The sequence below is a fragment of the Mus caroli genome, unplaced genomic scaffold (genome assembly GCF_978045245.1).
Source record: "Mus caroli unplaced genomic scaffold, Mus_caroli_1 scaffold_16, whole genome shotgun sequence".
NCBI classification, from domain to species: domain Eukaryota; kingdom Metazoa; phylum Chordata; class Mammalia; order Rodentia; family Muridae; genus Mus; species Mus caroli.
Window position 1 is genome coordinate 61,462,963 of NW_028227271.1, and position 22,221 is coordinate 61,485,183.

The following is a 22,221-nucleotide window of genomic DNA, read 5'->3' on the forward strand; positions in this document are numbered from 1 at the left end:
AGGAGGCCATGAATTTGGAAGGAGAGAAAGGAGGGCTATATATGGGAGTGGCTTGGAGGAAGCAAAGAGAGGGGAGAAATATTGTAACTATCATCTCAAAAATTCAAATGAAAGCATTCCTAAGAGGAAAACTCATAGCTCTGAGTGCCTCCAAAAAGAAACTAGAGAGCGCACACATTAGAAGCTTGACAACACACCTAAAAGCTCTAGAACAAAAGGAAGCAAATTCACCCAAGAGGGTTAGAAGGCAGGAAATAATCAAACTCAGGGGTGAAATCAACCAAGTGGAAACAAGAAGAACTATTTAAAGAATCAACCAATCAACCATCAGTTAATCATAAATCAATCAATGCCGGTCAATCAAAAGACAGTGCAGTCGCACGTAAGCATGTAGGAATCTGGCATGCAGCTACCTGGCCATTACTGATGTTCTGTTATACCTGAATTCTTCCTATTCCAATATTTGCTATAAAACTTGCAAAAAACTGGGCATGATAAAAAAAAAAGCACACACATGCTTACCAACAGAAACTTAAAATAGAAAAGGAACCTAAAAAAAAAAAAAATCTCAACAGTCTTTTAAGCAATGAGGTTCCATTCTGGTTTTGCATTGCTGGGCAACAATCCTCTCAGACACAGTAGCTAGAATTCAACTTTATCTTTATCAGCATCTTGTGTAAGTCACTATGGAGTCTGGTGGGCATTTTACCCACCATGTCAGTTGAGTGCACAAGGCTGCTTTGCCTTATTTCTAGCTCCTGAGCAGGTATGTCTGGGCCAGGTTTGGTGTGGTTTAGCTGTTGAGACATGGGTTGACTATATTATTATTAGCATTCTGGCTTAAAAAGTTCACTAAGTGTTGTGTATTTCAAATCCACACTTATAGTTTGTGTCTTGTTTTTCTGCTTCCTTAAAGTTTTCTTGTGTGTGCTTGTTGGAGGGGTGGATATACATATACATATACATATACATATACATATACATATACATATACATATACATATACATATACATATACATATACATATACATATACATATACATATACGTGTGTATATGTATGTATACACACATTGCTATTTTGTGGAAATTTAAGATATTTCTTTACTTATACATTCTGCTAAATATTTTTAATGTAGATATGATTTCCATTTTTCTTTTAGGTTTTTCTTTTTGAGGTTATAATATAACCACTTCTTCCTTTGTTTCCTCTTCCAAAACCTCACAAGTATCTCTCTCCATTCTCATTAAAATTCACAGCCTCTTTTGTTTTTATTGCATGCATATATGAATATGGATATACATATATATCCCTAAATATAGCTACTCAGTCATGTTACTTGTATGCATGCTTTCAGAGCTGACCATTTGCACCGCACAACCAATTGGTGTGCTTTTTCCTGAGGAAGGTCACCTTCCCACCTCTTAGCTTTTCTTAGTTGTCTAGAGTTCTTTGATAAGATTGAAATCGCATGGACTTTTCTGCATTCACCTTGGTATGTCTCTTGGTGTGTTACCTTTGCTCATCTTACATTTAGGCAGTCCTGTTAGTTAAATCTTATACATGTACTTATGCTATTACTAGGAGATACAATCTCATAGCAAGCTCCATGATCCTGATTTTATAGTAAGAGATTTTAGGGTTTTTTTTTTTTTGCCATTTACATTTAAAGTTATATTGTAATTAGGAATTGAATTTTGTGTTATGTATGAGATGGGAAAACTGTTTTTGAATAAACTATCATCTAGCATGACTGACCTAACAGTCCTCTGCATATACGTCATGACTATTAGCTTAATGTTTTTGTGGAACCCCTAGCAGTGGGAGCAGATGTGTCTCTGACTCTTTTGCCCACTCTTGGGACTCTTTCCCTTTTATTGGGCTGCCCAGTCCAGCCTTGATATATGGACTTGCACTTTTACCTTGTCTTGTTTCTTGTGTCATGTTTGATTGTTGTCTCTTGGTGGCCTGCTCTCTGAAGGGAAATGGAGATGGAGTGGTCCTAGGGAGGACAGGAGGTGGGGAAGAGTAGAAAGAATGGAGTGTGGGGAAACTATTGTCTGAGAGAAGAATCCACTTTCAGTTAAAACGGACCAATTCTTTGTTCACTGTTTGCCATCTCAGGTCTTGAAATGTACATGGTATCCTTACTCTCTAGTCTGTTTAAATTGATATGTTCAACAATCCCTTTGGGGCACAATATCTTGATTGTCTAAGCTAATAAATGCTCAGTGCTAATCTCTGCATTCATACACACACCTACTTTTACTGTTCAGGTGTAGACTTTTTAAAAAATCTATTTTAATTTGTTGGGCTTTGTTCTATGTTCTCTCTCTCTCTCTCTCTCTCTATATATATATATATATATATATATATATACACACATATATAATATATATTAAATATACATTACATATTATAAGTAATACAATATTACATCTGGATAATTAACATATTTACAATCTCACTTACATTTTTCTTGCTGCAATCACACATAAAACTATTTGAACTGTGTGCAACATAGTGATAAAAGTTTATCTGGCATGAACAAGGTCTTGGATTTGATCCTCAACACTGCAAGGAAATTTTGCTTTTTGAAATGTCGAAATAATTATCTTTATGATCACTTGCAATGAAGTTAATCATTTGTAAAACAAATATTTCTTATCAACATCTTCTCTTCCTCTACTTTTCCTTTTCTACCTTTATATTCTGTTTCCATGACAGCAAGTTTTGTAAGTTTTATATAAGTAAAACCACACAGTATTATTTATCTTTCTGTAATGGCTTGCTTTGCTGACTGTAATTTTGACCAGTTCTGTCTATACTGTGACTAATAACAGGCTATTCTCTTTGAAGGCCATGGAGTTTTCTACTATGCATCATATTTATTTTATTTTATTTATGAATCTACTGATGGGCCCTCAGGTTGCTCCCACATCTTAACTATGGTGGATAATGTAGAAATGTATGAGGATAGCATCAGACACCCTTAACATAAGCTATTTCAGTTCCTGTGGGTAGATACCCAACACTGGGACTGCGGGGCAATGCAGTAATTCTGTGTTTAGAAGAAACTCCATGCTGTAGTTGTAGTGACTTACATTTCTGCCAGCTCTGGACAGCTGCTGCCTACCTATGACTTCCTATCATGGCATGCTGTTCTTCCTTTGGGAAGTGTCTCTTCCAGTCCTTTGCCCATTTTAAAATTAGGTTATTTGTTTTCTTGTCAGAGAATTGCTTCAGTTCCATGACCTTAGTTTGTATTTCCAACTCAGGTCCCTAAGACAGCATGCTAAGATCAAAACAACTTGCTCTTGTATAATAGCTCATTGTTATTTTTATATACTTTTTCTTGACGACAAATTATATCTTTTTATAGGATCTTTAACTTGGAATCTCTCCTTGGAAACTTCTGATTCAGTGGCATTTTTTATTGTAATTAATTTGTTATGTATTTAAAATGTTAGTGTCATTTGTAACCTTTTAGTTTTGTGTGGCTTCCATTAACACCATACTAGATTGATAACATAAAAACATAACATTCTTGATGCCACTTTCAGACTTGATGTAAAATTGCCAAGTGAGTTTAACCATGTTCTGATAGTTCTGTTTATTTTGAGTAAATTGATACTGTGTTGCTACACAGTGCTTTTGGCAACATGATTTGAGTACTTGAGTACTTATCTGTCCCGCAATGTTCAATTAAATAGGAATATTTAGAAAGCACTTAAAATATGTGGTAATTGTATGCTCTATAGTCTCTAACTGCATTGAGGAAACTGTGTGGACTGAATAGCTACAAAAGGTAAAGAATAAACAACGATTCAGAGTGAATTTACAGAAACCTCACAAAACAAGTAACAAAATAGTATTTTCATGGTTGTGCTGCAGTGACATTTGTCAGAGAACTCACTAAGGGGAATATTAGTTGTCTATAAATGCTTTTTGTCTTCACTGAAAGAAAAATGACTTAGCAATTGCATCTGCCTATAATGACTTCTTAAGGTTGTAAGTCTGTGTAAGGACCAGTGAAATCAAAGCCCTTCTTGCAACCAGCCCTGCTACTAATTAGGTAGAGGAAAGGGGCTAGGTCATTCCAGACATTGGGTGCCTCCTTATTCAGCGTCCAAGCTACCTCCTAGAGCTGAACTTGAGCAGCCTGCCTGAAATGTCACTTGCTGCCTCTTGACTGGCACCCCGAAGCTAACTATCCATGGTGGTGGTGGGGAGGCCAACCTGCCTAGAGTATTCTGCCAGGAGTCATCATAAATGGTCAGCTTTTATTCTTGAGATTAAGCCTGTGTACCCTGTGGAAGAGAAGCTGCTGAAGACCGTGGTTAGTTTTAAGTGTTCTTATAAACCAGAGGCAGACGCAAGAAGAGTGATCCTTAGCTGTAGCTGTAGCGTGTATTCGTTGCTCCATAAGAAAATGTCTGCTAAAGCCTGGCATCAGTAGTGACGTTCCTGCTCAATGGTTGGAGAGCTGGGTCATCTTCATAGCTTTTCTCTTGTCCACAGACATCTTTTTGACAGGACGGCAATTATATTTTTCCTTGAGCGGCATTCGGGTCTTGTTACTGTTTAATCCTCTACAGAACTTATCTCTGGAAAAAAGTAAGCCTTAAAGTGAGGTTTAAATTAATTAAAGAAATGAGAACTGTAAAATTTCCCTGAACAATTAAAACTAAAAACCAATGTATCACCAGTAGTCCTACAGTAAAAGTGAATTACTGCCCCCTTGTGGTGGACCTATATATTGTATCACCCCACAACATAAACAGAACTACGTTTATTTTAGGTTTCTCCCACCCAGAAATTTTGTCCTTTACAAGGAACATACAGTTCTTATGGAATGAGTTTTTATCCATTTCTCCCTGCTTACTCTTTCCTATGATTAAGTGGACAGAATCACATCTGTGAATGTTTTTCCCCTCTGTGTGAGCCATGTCTACGGACTTAAGCTACCCGGGGTGACAAATGTTATAGGGAACCAAACCAAATTTCATCCCTATCACTTTGCTGTCAAGCCCATTGCATCAGGTGCATTGATAAAGGCACTATCTAAACTGTCCTATAAAAGTCATATCACACAGACAAAGGATGGCTTTTTATGGCTGTAAAACATTAGGGACGTTTGAAATACCATATAACGGAAACTTTAGTGGTAGTATAATAGTTCATGTAGGTACTGGTGCTTCCTGAATTTGGCTTCTTTCTCTTTCTACCATTTAGAATAGGAAACAAGACCTTTAAGGCAAGCTAGATGGATAATGAACCATATATATAATATAAGGACCAAAGAGGCCATTTTATATTTTCTTTATTCTGGTAAAAACTGGCAGCACAGACCACAGACATGAGCAGAGCCATTTGTGGTAAAAGGACAGACAGACAGGCAGTGACACGCACTCATCAGTGTCCCCTTCAGGCCCAATGGCTTAATGAATTCACTTGGCATACATAGGGAGTAAAATTTTTGGATTCTGATATTTTGAGTAACGTTTCATGTTTGTATGCTTAGAGAACTCCATGTCATCTATTATGTTTGGTTTGGGGTCACTGCCTTACTCTACCAGTTACAGTGCAAGAAGAACTACTGGAAAGTTATATGAGCTCTGTGTGCAGAGTTTTTAATTAATATTTTTATTTATTTAAAACTGGAATTTTTTCCTATCTTTATTCTGACAATTTCATGTACATAATACAGTGAATTTTAGTCATTTTACTCCTATTTCCTTTTATTAATTTTTTACTTTGAGACTAGAATATAATTACATTATATTATATTACATTATAAACTTTGAGGCTAGAATATATTACATTATATTATTCGTCTTCCCTTTCCTTCCTCTACACCCTACCCATATACTTCTCTCTCTCTTTCTCTCTCTCTCTCCCTCCCTCTCACCGTATATATAACTTACTCAGTCCATATGATGCTATACACATGTATTTTTTTTTTTTAAATCAGGGATGACCCTTTGGTATTATATAACCATTTGATGGGCTTTTCTCTGGGGAAGACTGTTTCTCCCACTACTGTATGAACCCTTAGTGTTATGCCACACTAGTCATTGTTGTGGTGTATAGGTGTCATGGATGGGTAGGGCTGTTGCTTGCTTCTCCTTTGGAAGCGTTAGTGGTACTTTCTGCTACCATACAAGGTGGTCCTCCGGGAGGAGGCTTTCAGATCTGTTCCAACTCAGTAGCCTCTGAGCCATGTCTTTGAAGTCCCAGCAGTAGGAAATTACCTTCCCCCTATCATGGGGTGACCAAGGGCAATAGCAACAGTTTGGAATGTTTTGAGTCTCTTGGACAACAACTGGAATGAGGGTCTCCCATGCCTGATGTTGGAATTTGGATAGTCGTTGACTCTTGGAGGGAGGGAGTTATTGGTATTTCTGTAGATAGTTAATACTACAATTCTTCATGGCCTTTTCACACCCTTACTTTTATTTCCCTTCTGTGTTCATTCTTTTCATTCTCCCTAACTGAAGTCCCCTCCTCCATTTTTCTCACTTCCCAGATCAGATCACCCACACCCAGCTGTTCTCTCTGTTTCTCCCTTACTCTGGAGGTGGTTGCTTTTGTTTTCCTTTTTTCTGGTATATGTACTCACATCTGGATATTTGGAGCTAAGAGCCTGAGATGAGAGAGAACATAAAACATTTGTCTTTCTGAATCTGAATTACTTCAGTCAAGATTATCTTCTTTCCTAGTTCAGTTCATTAACGTGCAGATTTCGTGATATCATTTTCTTTCCAGCCAAAGTGTATTTCCTAGTGTATATGTGCTACATTTCCTTTGTCTCTTCATTGGTTGTAGCACATTTAGGATGTTTGCATTTCCTAGTTATTGTGAAAGAGCAACAACGACTTGCCTGAGCAGGAGGATTTTGAGCTCTTTGAGCATCTCGTGAAGGTATAGCTGAGTCGTGTGATGGATTCACTTTTAGCATTTTGAGAATTCTGTACACTAATTTCCAGAGTGGATAGACCAGTTTGCAATCTGACCAACTGGATAAGGCTTTCCTTCTCCCCACATCCCTTCCAGCATATGTTGTTGGCTGTTTTGTTATCTTTGCCATGCTCACTGGAGTACTTATTTTGACATGCATTTCCCTAATTATTGAGGACTATGAATATTTTTGAGCTATTTATTAGTCACCATTGTTTCTTCTTCTTTAGAGATTGTTTTGCTCAGGTTCCAGGCTAAATTTTTAATAGGTTATGGTGATTCGTGTTTTTTTTTTTATTTGATTTGACTTTTATAGAGTTCTGGATATTGGGCCTCTGCCAAATGTATAGCTGACAAAGATTCTTTTCCATTCCATGGTCACCCTCTTCACCTGGCTGATTGTATTGTTAGACGTGCAGAACCTTTTAGTTTTATGAAGCCAGTTTGTCAATTGTTGGCTTTAACTCTCTGCAAATCGAGTTCTATTCAGAGTTCTATTTTTCCTCCACCTATCTGCTTCCACGTTTCTGGTTTCACAGTGAAGTCTTTGGTTCATCTGAGGTTAGTTTGGTGGAGGTAAAAGGTATTCATCTGCATGTGGGCATCCAGTTTTCCCAGCACTGTTGAAGATATCTTTCTCCGGGGTGTGGTTTGGCATCCTTGTCAAACATTAAATGGCTAAAGTTGTATCCTCATGTTTGGACCTTTGGTTCTGTTCCATCAGTCTACAAGTCTATGTGTCCATTTTTGTTCCTAGACCACATTGTTTTTCATTATTATGGCTCTGCAGTATATCTTGAGTTCTGGGATGGTAATCCTGATAGCATTATTCTTTCTGCTCATATTATTTTGGCTATCCAGGACGTTATGTGTGTCCATATGAATTTTAGGATAGTTGTTTCTATTTCTGGGAAGAATGAGATGAGGATTTTTTTTATTGGCATTGCTTTGAATCTGGCAAAAGCTTTTAATGAAATGGTCAATTTCACAGTACAGATTTGTCCAATCTAAGAGCACAGGGTATCTTTTTCATTCTTCTAATGTCTTCCACTATCTCTTTCTTCAGAGGTTTGATATTTTCATGGTAAAGTCCTTTCTCTGCCTTAGTTAGGCTTATTCTTAGGTATTTTGTTTTCTTTGAGGCTATTGTGTATAGAAATATAGCCATGATATCTTTATGTTTGTGGTTGGTTTGTGTTATTGATTTGTGTGATTTGACTCCATTATTCTGCTATATATTTTAGTTTGTTGACAGTGTCTAGAAGTTTACTACTAGAATTTCTGAGATCTCCAATGTATAATATTATGTCATCTGCAAAGAGGAATAGTTTAGCTTCTTTTCTTATTTGGTTCTTTTCTTCTCTTGCCTTATTGATCCAGGTAGTACTGCAAGCATGAGGTTGAAAAGTAGTGGGGATCATGGACTGTTTCATTCCTGACTCTTGTAAGATTGCTTCTAGTTTTGCTATTGTTGGTAGCGTTTTTTCCCTATTGAGGGTGCTCTTAACTTTGGATTTCTCAGATGCAACCTTTATTAAGTTGTAGTATATTTCTTCTAATTCTATACTCTCTTGAGACTTTTATCATGATTTTTGCAAAGGCTTTTTTTTTTCCAACTATGGATTTGATCTTTTGTATTTAAATCCATGTGGGTAATTTATTACATTTATTGATTTGAGTATATGAAACACTTCAAGAGTAAATCTAACTTGGATATAGTGGGTAATCTATTTTATTGTATATCTGCATTTTGTTAAAATTATTTGATTGAGTGGTTTTTAAATCGATGTTCAGCAGTGAAATTTGCTTGTAGTTTTCTTTCTTTCTTTCTTTCTTTCTTTCTTTCTTTCTTTCTTTCTTTCTTTCTTTCTTTCCCTCCCTCCCTCCCTCCCTCCCTCCCTCCCTCCCTCCCTCCCTCCTTCCTTCCTTCCTTCCTTCCTTTCATCCATCCATCCATCCATCCATCCATCCATCCATCCATCCATCCATCTTTACCTGGCTTTCACATTAGAGTGAGATTGGCTTCATTTAAGGTGTTTGGAAGTGTTCCTCCTGTTTCTGTTTTTTTGAATAATTTAGGGAGAATATGCTGTGTATTCTCTTGAAAGTGTAGTAGAATTCTGCTGGGAATCCATCTGGCCTTGGACTTAATTCATAGGAAAATTTGTATTACTATTTCAATGTCCTCATGTGTTATAGGTCTGTTTAGGATGTTGTTCTTTTCTTGATTTAATTTTGGTGGTTTGACTGCATCTATAAATTTATCCATGTCCTTTCCAACTTAATGAAATACAGGTTTTTAAAGAATTCTCTTATAATATTCTGAATTTCTTTGGGTTTGTTGTGAAGCTTCCCTATTCATTTATGATTTTGTTAATTTGAGTCCTCTCTTTCCTTTAGTTAGTTGGACTAAGTGTCCATCAATATTGATCATAATTTTTCAAAGAAGCAGCTTTAAGATTTGTTGAGTCTTTATATTTTTCTTTCTATTTAATTGGTTTCTGCTTTGATTTTTATTATTTTTTGCTGCCAGCTGGTTTTAGATTTGGTTTGTTCTTATTTTTCCAAATTTTAAGTTGCTTTATTAAGTTATTTATATGTGTTCTTTCTGATTTTAAACATAGATACTTCGAACTATATACATTTGTATTTGACTTCAGTATGATCAACAGCTTTTCTTGTGTTTTCTAGTTCCAGGATTATTATTATTATTATTATTATTATTATTATTATTCCTCCTCTTCCTCTTCCCCCTTCTCTTCCTCCTCCTCTTCCTCCAGGCTTTTAGTATCATAGTTTTGTTGCATATTAATTTAGATTGGTCACGATGACATTTTAGGACTTGAAATGAATTTTTCTAGGTTCTTCTGGCTTCTAAAATTCCCATTGAGAAACCAGCTGCTATTCTGATAGGTTTTCCTTTGTATGTGATAATCTGTTTTTTCCTTCTCTTGAAGGTATCTGTATGCTTTTTGTTTTTATATACTTAGTGTTTAACCATGTTATGCTGTAGACATTTTCTTTTGTAATCTTGTCTTTTTGGTGCTTCATAATTAAGATATAATTGTATCACTTTGTCCTTTTCCCTTCCTCCAATCTTCTTATAACCAGTCCTGTGATACCCTTCACTTCCTCTCGTGTTGTTACTGTTATATGTACAAGTTATTATTATTATTATTATTATTATTGTTATCATTTTATTTATTTCCAATCCAGTTGTTGCTCCCCTCTTGGTCCCCCTCCTACAGTTCCTCATCCCATTCCTCCTCCCCTTGCTTCCAAGAGGGTGCTCTCACCCCTGACTATACCTCCCCCTTCACTGGGGCCTCAAGTCTCTCAAGGATTAAGTGCATCTTCTCCCACTGAGGCCTGACCAGGAAGACCTCTGCTATATTGGTGCTGGGGACCTCAGACCTGCCCCTGTATGCTCCTTGTTAGTGGCTCAGTTTCTGGGCACTTCCTGGGGTCTGGGTAAGTTGAGACTGCTATGAGTCCTCTCTACCCTTCAGCATCTTCAGTGTTTCTCCTAATTCAATCATAGGGGCCCCCGACTTCAATTCAATGGTTAGGTTTAAGTATCTGCTTGTGCTTCAGTTAGCTAATGGTAGAGCCTCTCAGAGGACAGCCATGCCAGGCTCCCATCTGTAAGCACTGCATAGCATCAGTGTTACACCTGGGTGCCCTCCCATGAGATAGATCCCAAGTTAGGCCGGGTATTGGACCACTGTTCCTTAAGTCTCTTCTCCATTTTTGTCCCTGCAATTCTTTTAGACAGGAACAGTTCTGGGTCAGAAATTTTGACTGTGGATTAGTAATGCTGTCCCTGCATTTTATCTCCTGATGTGGACTCTTCAAGTTCCCTCTCGCCAATGTTCGGCATTTTGGCTAAGGTCACCCCTATTGAGTCCATAGAGTCTCTTATTTCCTGGGTCTCTGTTACTTTCTAGAGGGTCCTCCCATACCCACCTCAGGTGCTGTTTATCTCCTTTCTCTTGGCCCTCTGGGCTTCTTTCCTGCCCCCACAACTGATCCTGTTCCCCTCCCCCCTCGCCCACCCATGTCCCTCTCTCCCTCAATCTCCTGTGATTATTTCCTTCCCCCATGCCAATGAGTTTGAGGCACTTTCCTACTTTCTCTTAGATTAGAGTCAGAGTATCTGGGTTTATGTTGATGTCTTTGATCCACTTGAACTTGACCAATTTTCATTCTCCTACACACAGACCACTAGGTAGACCAGCACCATTTATTGAAGATGCTTTCTTTTTTTCCAATGTATGTTGCACAAGTTTTAAAAGCATTTGTTCTTTTGTAAATTTCGAAGTGACTAAGTGAGTACTTGGAAGTTTTTGGTCTACACTTTTAAATTGATATGGCAAATAAACTCTTAATAGGTGGCTTGTTAAATTTTTTTAATGTTCTTTTTATCATTGGGTATTTATTTCATTTACATTTCCAGTGCTATCCCAAAAGTCTCCCACACGCTCCCCTACCCACTCCCCCACCCACCCAGTCCCACTTCTTGGCCCTGGCGTTCCCCTGTACTGAGGCAGATAAAGGTTGCACGACCAATGGGCCTCTCTTTCCACGGATGGCGGACTAGGCCATCTTCTGATTCATATGCAGCTAGAGACACAAGCTCTGGTGGGGGCGGGAGGGGGTACTAGTTAGTTCATATTGTTGTTCCACCTATAGGATTGCAGATCCCTTTAGCTCCTTGGGTACTTTCTCTAGCTCCTCCATTGGGAGCCCTGTGATCCATCCAAGAGCTGACTGTGAGCATCCACTTCTGTGTTTGCCAGGCCCCGGCATAGCCTCACAAGAGACAGCTATATTTGGGTCCTTTCAGCAAAATCTTGCTAGTGTATGCAATGGTGTCAGTGTTTGGAAGCTGATTATGGGATGGATCCCCAGATATAGCCGTCTCTAGATGGTCCATCCTTTCATCTCAGCTCCAAACTGTGTCTCTGTAACTCCTTCCATGGGTGTTTTGTTCACAATTCTAAGAAGGGGCAAAGTGTCCACACTTTGGTCTTCATTCTTGAGTTTCATGCGTTTAGCAAATTGTATCTTATATCTTGGGTATCCTAAATTTCTGGGCTAATCTCCACTTATCACTGAGTACATATTGTGTGATATCCTTTGTGATTGGGTTACCTTACTCAGGATGATGCCCTCTGGGTCCATCCATTTGTCTAGGAATTTCATAAATTCATTCTTTTTAATAGCTGAGTAGTACTCCATTGTGCAAATGTACCACAAATGGTAAGAAGGACACATGCTCCACTATGTTCATAGCAGCCTTATTTATAATAGCCAGAAGCTGGAAAGAACCCAGATGCCCCTCAACAGAGAAATCATTACAGAAAATGTGGTACATTTACACAATGGAATACTACTCAGCTATTAAAAAGAATGAATTTATGAAAGATTGCCTTGTGAGAGATGGTAGAGTTTGATAGGACAGGTGTGAAAGTGACCCTACATCATTTAGTGTTAGCTGCTTGAAAGATTTTATGAATTCACAGAATTCTGGTATAGCACAAACTGAAAATTTTGCATCTTGGACATAGGTGATTATTTTTGTTATAGTTTTGGCTACAACAGTAATTATACTTGATTCTACAGTTTTATACTTGTCATGTGTGGCTCTTTCTCATTTCCATCTATATGTTTAGGAGTATATGTGGCAAAGAACCTTTTCTATTTATAATCACAGCCACTGTTTTGTTGGTTCAGCTTGCTTCTATTACCTTTACTCTTGCAAAGTCTTTCTTAGGACAAACAATAGGCAGTGTGGAGACCCTAGATAGCCTCTGTGCCATACTGATGGAAGCATACAGACCAATACTGCAATGATGCAAAGACACTCTGAAGTCAAATGAAAAGAAAATTGTAGGATTTGAGAGTTTGTAAAAGAAATCAAAGAGTGAATTCAAAAGATTCATTGTTTTCAGAGCCTGCCTGCTATTTTGTTTCAAAATAGCATACCGTATTGTGAATGTAATAGTAGCAATCTACAGTGGAGTCTTAGGAATATTTCCTCAGGATTTCCCCACCTTTCACTGTAGAAGAATGGATAAGATACCCTTTTGTACCATTTCCATATGTGTGTAAGTCAACAAGATTATGTTGCTTTACCATGTGGCTTTGATAAAGCCTTTCTAGTTTTGTCATTTTGATAATTTTATCTTCCTTAAAACTTAGCAACATGACTTTCTCATGTAATATGTCATATAACCTTTTGGTTAACAAGGACCATAAATGTAGAAGAATACTCACAATGTCTTGCCACATATGTCAATCACAATATCTTCCCTTTTAAACTAAAGAGTAAGAAAGCAAAATCTGTTAGATTTCTCTTAGGGTAACACATATGCATGCCTTTGAATATGCATAATATGTTGAGAATGTACAATAATACAAAGTCCAGAAGTCATTCTCCAACTTTTAATTTCTTCAGTCTCCACATATATATATATATCAATATATCTAGATATAGTTAAAGAAATTTAGGAATAAAAACTAGCATATATAAATATTATCCAATATGTCCAATAAAGATTACCAAACAGATAAGAGCAAGGTCAGATATATTTCTCAGTTTTAACCTAATTTTCTAATGTCTGAAATTTGGAAGAAAATGTATGTAGAATTCTTTCTATAATTTTTTAATATTGTTTTATTATTTTAAGTTGAGCATTAAGTCAGTACAATCTACTGTGGACCACAAAATATTTTCACTTAATTCACTCCTGTTTGTGGTCAGATTTTGGCTTACTATCTTAATTCTTTGGTATTTGCAATATATTTAATATCAGAAATGGTACTGTCCCCAATCAAAACCAACCAACCAAGAGTTTTCAGAAGAAAACCATTATGGTTATCATTGGGTCCCCAAATTATTGTTAGTTAGACCTTGTCACCAAAAACTAACCATGAAAGAATTTCTCATAGTTTTAAGAAGCATCACTGAATAAGCCCACAATATGAAGTGTTTCACGTAAATGTCGCAGTCATATTACAAAGCCAAAGACCCTCTGATGTGGATGATTTCATTGGAATAATTATTAGATAACTGACAAAAATTTAGCTGCCTTAAAAGTATGAGTCGCTGTGCACAGATCAGGGCTTAGTGAAAATAGTAAGTGTTTCCCATAGAGGCTCACTGCATTCATAACACAAGCTCAGATCTCTTAGAAATCAAGTCATGGATGGTTGTAAACCACGACGGGAACTGAACCCAGGTCCTCTGCATGTGCAGCAAGTCTCCTTTACCACTGAGCCAACTCTCCATCCCCATCTAGTTTATTTTATATTAGTGACCTTTTCCACATGAAGATTTTGAAATTGTGAATGCCAGGAGCTCTTTTTGACATTTTCAGTCTAGTAAAATAAGTTTTAGCTTAATTTTCCATCCACTTAATTTCAATTTACTTTTTTTTTCAAAAGAAATGCCAAGATTTAGATAAAGGAATAATAAACCTAATAAGTATTTTATGTATTCAGTACATTCTCCTTTCTCCAATGCTCCTTTCTCTTCTCTACTCCCAACCCCCCACCATCCACACGTCCTCCGTTTCTCTTCAGAAAAGAGAAGCTCCCAATGGATAGCAAACAAGTTTGACATATCAAATTGCAATAAGACTAGGCACTTCTCATATTAAGGCTGGATGAGACAACACAGTAGGAGGAAAAGAGCCCCAAAAGCAGGCAAAGAGTAAGAGGCAACCATCATTCCCACGGTTAGGAGTCCTGTAAGAAGACCAAGCTACACAACTGTAATATATATGCAATGTGCCTAGGTCGGGCCCATACAGGCTCCCTGGTTGCTGATTCAGACTTTGTAAGCCTGTAATGGTCTCAAGTTACTTGAATCTGTAGGATTTCTTGTGGTGTGCTTGACCCCTCTGGCTCCTACAATTCTTCCTTTACTACTTCTGCAGAATTCCTGAGCTCTGCCTAATGTTTGACTGTGGGTCTCTGCATCTGTTTCCACCAGTTGCTAGATGAAGTCTCTCTGATGATAGTTTTGTTAGGCTCCTATCTATGAGTATAAACAGAATATTATTAGGAATTGTTTTACTGACTCTCTCTCTCTCTCTCTCTCTCTCTCTCTCTCTCTCTCTCTCTCTCTGTGTGTGTGTGTGTATGTGTCTGTCTCTCCTCTCTCTCTTTCTGTGTCTCTGTCTCTGTGTGTCTCTGTGTGTCTCTGTCTCTGTCTCTGTCTCTGTCTCTCTCTCTCTCTCTCTCTCTCTCTCTCTCTCTCTCTCTCTCTCTCTCTCGTAGTAGTAGTAGTAGTGTTTGGTTCTATTCTAGATCTCTGGTTTCTCGTCTTCCAAGCAATGTCATGGGTAGGCTCCTTTTCATGGTGTGGGTCTCAATCTAGACAAGTCATTTGTTGGCTGCTCTAATGGTTTCTGTGCCACCTTTACCCCAGAATATCTTGTTGACAGACAAATTATAGTTTGAAAGTTTTGTTTCTGAGTTGGTGTCCTAGTCCTGGAAACTTTGCCTGATTACAGAATAGCCAGTGAAGGCTTTATATCCTCGATTGCTTGGGGTGTTAGCTAGGGTCATCCATGTAGATTCTAGGGAGTTTCCATTATACTAGGAATGTGCAAGCTGCTCTCAGTTCCAGTTGTTTCTCTCAGTATACTGTCCTTCTGTCCTTCTGTCCTCCCCAACCTGATCTCTCTTGTTCCCATCCCCCACCCTCACCACTGGCCAGGGTTAATGTCTATTCTGTTTCTCCATTCCCAGGGAAATCCATGGGTCTCCCTCTTGAGTTCTCCTTGTAAACTGAATGATTTTAAACCTATAGTCACCAATGATTGTTGCTAACTTAGGATATGTGTTTAGTTAGAGAATGTGTAGAACTGAGAAATCTTTGTAAAACTTTGTAACTGACACTTCTCTTTAAACATGCTGTTTTCTCTTAAGTACTTCTTTGTGCTCATCAGGCGTGTCATCATTAGAGATAATGGACCTACACAGTTATAACTTCACAGCTGTTTGGATTAATGAAGGCTTGGACTAGGGTTTCATTGGGTAGGATTAACTATGTTTAAAGATGGCAGAATGCCATTATAACATTTAATGCCAAAATTTAATGAGAACCAGAAGTTAACTTCAAGGACCTTTATAATTTAATATGGGGGTATGATCATGTTCTCATTATTTTAATGTAGAGTCTATTAAAATAAGTTTATCATCTTCTTTGTGATGTTTGTTTTTACTCAGGCACTATTTGTTGAATGTTGACTGTATTCCTGTCACTTTGCTGGGGCCTTGAGGCATAAGACTATCTCCCTTCCTCAACACTAACAGTGACCATCTAATCAGAAAGTGAGCGAATAGGAAATACTTCCTTTCACTTAGGAAACTGAAGGCTTTGCTTTGGATTTCTAAGAGATATACCTCCTTCATCTCCTGCTTATTTTAATTTTTAAAGATTTATTTTATGAGCATCGGTGTTTTCTTGTTTGTATACCTATCATGTGGTTACACGGTGCCTGTGAAGGTCAGAAAAGATGCGGATCCCTTGGAAATTGATTATGTTCAGATTGTTTTGAACCACCATTGGAACTGAACTGAGGGCTTCTTCAAGTGTGGGAAGTTCTCTTAACCACCAAGGTATCTCGTGTGTGTGTTCTCCATTTCGAGGTTGTAATGTAAAGGGCTAGAGAACTGAATTTCATATGTATAGGGAGACTGAAGTGCATCAATTGGATGATAAGCTCCATGTTGTTGTCACTTCCATGCAGGTTGCTTTGGTAACTGATGGCTGAACCCTACAGGGGTAGAACATGTGTGTTGTATAACATTGGGAGCACAGAAGGTAGAGAAGGGTAGTTGACAACCAGAATATTTTCTAGAGTGGTTTTTCTGTGCTAAGGGTATGTTGTAACGACTTTCTGTAAAATGGGACATTTCTGAAGCCCCCTTTCTTTTAAACTTGTCATGTGCCTGTATGTTTGTAATATAAAATAACCAAACCCAAGTGCCTCCTGTTTCTTGTTCCCTTTTTCCATAATCTTGTATATACACGTACATGAAGAAATGTTAATTCCTTCTGAAGTGGAATACAGATCACAAACAGGAGATAGAAGAAATAAAAGATGGCAGAGGCAGAGGAGAAATTGTATGCAATAGTCTATGATGGAGGAAAACCCCAAGTATTTATTTGTGGTCCAGGCATTTTAGTGGCTAAAGAAAAGAAGGGAAATAGAAGAATATCACCATAGGTCTTTTAAAAATATCTATAGTTGAATGCACCCTGACCATAACTCTGTGTATGTACCCTTGTTATTCTGCATGTTAAAGCTGGAATTATTGGAATACTGAGCTACATCCTCAGTATGTGAACATTAGTGCATAAACTCGAATCTTTTTTTCTCAAATGTTTTTGACAGATCATCTTATAAATATAATTCAGGAAACCTGTGGGGAAAGTAATTATGTTTTACAAGAGCAGTTTCAAAGTCTTCCTAAAACTTGGATGATAGAACTTAATGGTTATTTTTTGTCTAATCGAGACATTTCAATTTAATTAAATGTTACCACCATATGTTTTATTAATCCAAATTATATCACATGTGACTCTTTGGGCTTTCAGGGTTTCTTGAAAAAAGTGAATCATTTTGTTGTATTATTGTATGTTCAGAGGAAATCAGTTGTATACTCAATATAGTTTTACTGTGCCTTACCTGAAGAGAAACTCTACACAGAGTGTATGACAGGGGGTGGGGAACAGAGCATCTACTGCACTGTTAGGTGATAGCACACAGCATGGCCTGGAGCATTTCTGTGCTTAATTACCCATCCAAAGAGATCTAAAGTCTGTATGTTGTACTGTACTGGGAGCTATGCCTGGACAATTTAAGTGTTTTATTTGTTTTCTGAAATGATGTGAACTTATTTTCTTAAACACTATGCTAAATAAACTTTATATTTATACATAAAGAAGAAGACTATCACTCATTTGTTAGAACAACCAAGCCTTCTTCTTAGTGTTAACAGGAATGATGAGCCTAGGCAATTAGATGAGAACCAATGAAACACATGATACATGATCCCTCATGAGTTTCAGTTTTTATAGAAAAATGGAAAAAAAAATCAGCGCACACAGTTAATTGTTTCATTCATTAGTCTGTAGAGAACCTGGTGGGAATGGTGTTAAAAGCAAGAGCCCATTCCCCTGAAGAAGGGAGTTTGAAACTTCTGGTATATTTACTGTAGAGAGAAGCTTATTTTCTTTTGACCAACAGACATGTGGAGCAGCAGAAAGATGCAAAGTTGGCTGGTAAAAGGTAGCATTGTTAAAAGTAAGAGAGTATAAATGATTTTTTTGTGCCAGGCTTATATTTGAAAGACTGATCTGGCCTCAGGGAAGTTTTTAAATATGCCAGTTCCCTGTAAAAAGAATATCTGTCTCTGTTCTAGACAACATATCCAATTTAGGAAATTATTATTATTTCATCAAAATTAATGTGAACAATTTTCCCTTTGAGGCTGCCTTTTCTATAGGTGATGTTTTCCAGATGGGCTTTGTACAAAATTCTTAATTTTTTTTTTTTTAAGAAAAGAAACTTTTCTGACATCCTCTATTTTCCCTCTTTCTCCATCCATCCTAGGACAGAGAACACCAAAGGCAAAAGAGAAGAGAAACAAGAAGAAGAGGCGGAAGCTGATTGAGAGAGCCCAAGAGCAGCACAGCGTCTTCCTTGCTACAGACAGAGTGAACCAATAAAATACAAGAAATAGCTGGGTCATTTTGAGGTTTTCTGTTTTGTTTTTTTTGTTGTTGTTGTTGTGGTTGTTTTGCAAAAGTGCACAAAGCTACTCTCCAGTCCACACTGGTGGACAGCATTCCTGATCCTCTGACCAGTATCCATTTTCAGTAATGCTGCAAAGGGAGGTGCCCAAGCATGGACTCAGCGTTATTTATGCTTTGATTAGAATCTGGGGCCTGTGATGGCAGGAGCTTGTTGAGCTGAATCAGTAGGAGCTGATGCATCTGTACTCTTGTGATGAGCACAGTGTGTCATAAGAACCTGTCCCTGGCACGGTGGACCCACAGGAGGCACAAGGCTGTAGCTCACCACTGGAGAATGCACCTGTGCCTATTTTGATGGATGACAATGCTAAGCAAGCAAGCAAGCAAGCAAGCACTGTTCACTTGTGACTTTTATTTCTCACACTGTGCATCGTCAAAGACAAATGTGCATGGAAAAATGTTTAGTGTCACCTCATGGCATTCTCAGCATCAGTGACCTTCAAACGGTCCTACAATGAGACTGCCTTCTAGCTAGGGGTATTCTGTGGAAATTCCTGCTACATTTCATCTTAGTGCTAACATGTACAGATTCTGCTGCGCTACATTCAAAGCTCATTACTGTATATTTATACTTTCTGTGTGTAACAAGTTATACCTGATAAGATGTCACTTTGTTTCTAGTGGTTCTTAACCATGGTCTGGTACATGGCTGTTCTAGTTTTGGAAATTAACAAGTGTTTTGTTGCCTCTTGTTTTCTTTTGTTCCTATCATTTTTGGCTGGGGTGGGGTGGGCTTGATTCTAATCGTAAGTATAGGATAAGCTAGTTTTGTATATAGAGTCAAATGACTAATGTCAGAGGATCAGTGCTGATAGAACTTCCCCAGTTCATGTCACCATACACACAGAGAGAAAGCAGCATGCGGCATCTTGCCATCAGAAGCCAAATTTCTTTTGAATCCCAAAATTAATGACTTATGAAATATAGCTGAAAACAAGATTTGTGTGTAGTTACTTGTATTTATTATACAGTTTCCAATTACATTTTTTTCAAACTCAAAATAACCCATGACTTTGAATGATAGGTCACTTGGCAATGTTCTTGAATTACTGGGAAAGCTGTTGTCACTAAGATAATGAGAGAGAAAATAGAATGGCTTTGCCCAAGTGAGAGCCACATCTTACATTTCCCTGTTGAATTGGAATCAACTATATTAGAGCAGAAGCATGATGGAAGCTTTCTAGTTGACGCACACAAGGCCATGGTTTCAAAAACATCTTTGTCCCCTTAGGTCAGTTTGTCCTTAGATTATGAATTGGCAGGTTCTAATTGCATTATTTCCCTGGCTGATCCAGGAGAAAGTTAGAACAAAATAAGTTATATAGTTTTGAGGAAACATCCAAAGCAAGGCAAAGCCTTTCCTTGCCTTGCATTGGCAAAACTACCTCTTTCGCATTTATGTTGATTCAGAAACATCTTGCTGATATGTTGTAGATGTTTTAGGCTTCATTGTGAAAATAGTGATGCAAGATAAGCCATATATGAATGTTGTATTCAACTTTAGGGCTTGAAATTAATCCTAAAGTGTTCACCTCTCTACATGTCCATTTATGCTCTGTTCCTATTTACTAAGAGGGTAGGGGGTCTCCTTAATATCATACTTCATTGTTAATAAGTCAATGCTTGTTATGTTTCTTGACTGTTGTTTTTGTGCATTAAAAACTCAAAAATTGTTGTTTAGCCTGTTTTTATTTTGCTTTAGCAGAGTGCACTTAAGGGGAATTGCATTGCATTCCGTAACAACACTGCTTCCTGCTAGTGAGTGATGAGAAATATGAGAGATGTTGTTGGTATTAGTGTTTATCATATTCATTTATATAAAATATTATTGCAAAGTAGTTGAAAGTGGGATTTTCATAACTAGGCTTCATAAGTTCCAATCTAGGTTAAGAAACTTGGGAAAAAATTGCTTAATCTCTCTGTGTTGCTATCCACCAATAGGGCTGTGTTTTAGGGGCTGTAATAAGACATATACTACAGTTCTCCATACCCACAGGTAGTAATGGACTCCACTGTGTATCACAGATATTTGCAAAACATTACATCCATTCATACTGAAGATATATTTTTCATTATTCTGTACACTTAATGTATTTAGAAACACTTAAACATAACATTTAGACATATTATGTATTTTTTTAATAATTTTTAGTGTACGAGGAAGTTTGTACACATAATTTTGAGAAAATATAGCACCAGTTTCTATGAGAGCATCTTTGGGTTGTGGTATCTGCAGGATCTCATGGAAGCAATGCCATGAGGAAACCTAGTACAGACTTTGAGTTAAGAGGTGAGTGTTTAATATATAAAGTGTGGTCACTATAGAAGTTTGCCAAGTACTACACTATTATTTATTCCATTGGCTATTTACATTTTCCCCAAACACTCTATTAACAAAATAGAATCTAAAATTGTTTAGTGGTAGAGAATTTTGCTGACATCCATAATCCTAAGACCCATCTTTTATACTGCAAATAAATGAATAAACATTTATGGAGGTATCAGACACTTCCAATCTATTGATTGACTTCTAGTCATTAACTTTATTCTAATGGGAATTTATTCTCACTTATTTTTGAGGTTCTGTGTTAAAACTGCACATATATAGATTTAAAAGTAAATTCATGGCTGTATTTCTCAGTTGGGGTACGCTCAAGGAAATTAAACCAAGCATTTCAAATGCACTCTAATATCAAGAATATAGTAATTACACAGGTAGTCAATGAGCCATGAAGTCAAATGTGTTACCAAAATAAGCCAGAGTGGAGCTATAGCAGCAAGCCACTATCATGCTTTGGGGGGAATTCTCAAAATGTAATTATCAAACTATTCCCTTCAAGCTTCAAGCTATAGTTGAACTATAACCAGGGGACATTGGGACCAAGGACAGACCTCGAGTCTAGGATGCGTTGAAATCTCAGACATAACCTGGTACCTCTGAGAAATGTTGCAAACTCAGAAATGTCCAGGCTTCTTCTTCCTCAGCTGCTTCTAAGAGAGCCCTACAGTCACCCAGATGTGTTCCTGAGCTTGGGAGCAAGGGATTCTGGGTAACGCCTTTTGCCATGATACAGAAGTTTGATCTAAGTACAAACTGGCCAGAATAACCACCAAGGCCTGCTGTAGAATTGTGGCACCATCAGCCTTTCCCTATTAAGGAGGATAATCTTGGTCAAGTAAGGCTCTTCATGATTCTCATTTACTCCTGTTGGTCTCCACAATTGTAAGTAATTAAATTCTAGTAAGCCTGTCTTGAGGATGAGTGTTTATAGTCTCTCTTCTGTGTCTTTTTCTTGCCCCCCCTTTTTTTTTTTGCTGAGAGCTGGGTCCTTTTTTACTTCATTCAGGACTACACTATTATTTCTAAATATTGCTGTTCACTCGCCACAAATATCCCCTTATTATCTCACCACTTATTTCTCTA

General features: G+C 37.6%; 1 protein-coding gene across 4 annotated transcripts in view; it reads left to right on the forward strand.

Annotated features, from left to right (window-relative positions):
• The window catches only part of Rspo2 (R-spondin 2), a 152,512-nt gene extending 132,052 nt beyond the window's left edge, over positions 1-20,460 (forward strand). For all 4 annotated transcript variants that reach the window (XM_021184053.3, XM_029469447.2, XM_029469448.2 and 1 more), the window contains one exon: positions 18,595-20,460. In XM_021184053.3, the coding sequence (XP_021039712.1) occupies positions 18,595-18,710 (116 nt within the window). In that variant the 3' untranslated portion in view covers positions 18,711-20,460. The remainder of the gene's footprint in view (positions 1-18,594) is intronic.
• Positions 20,461-22,221: the final 1,761 nt, after the last annotated feature.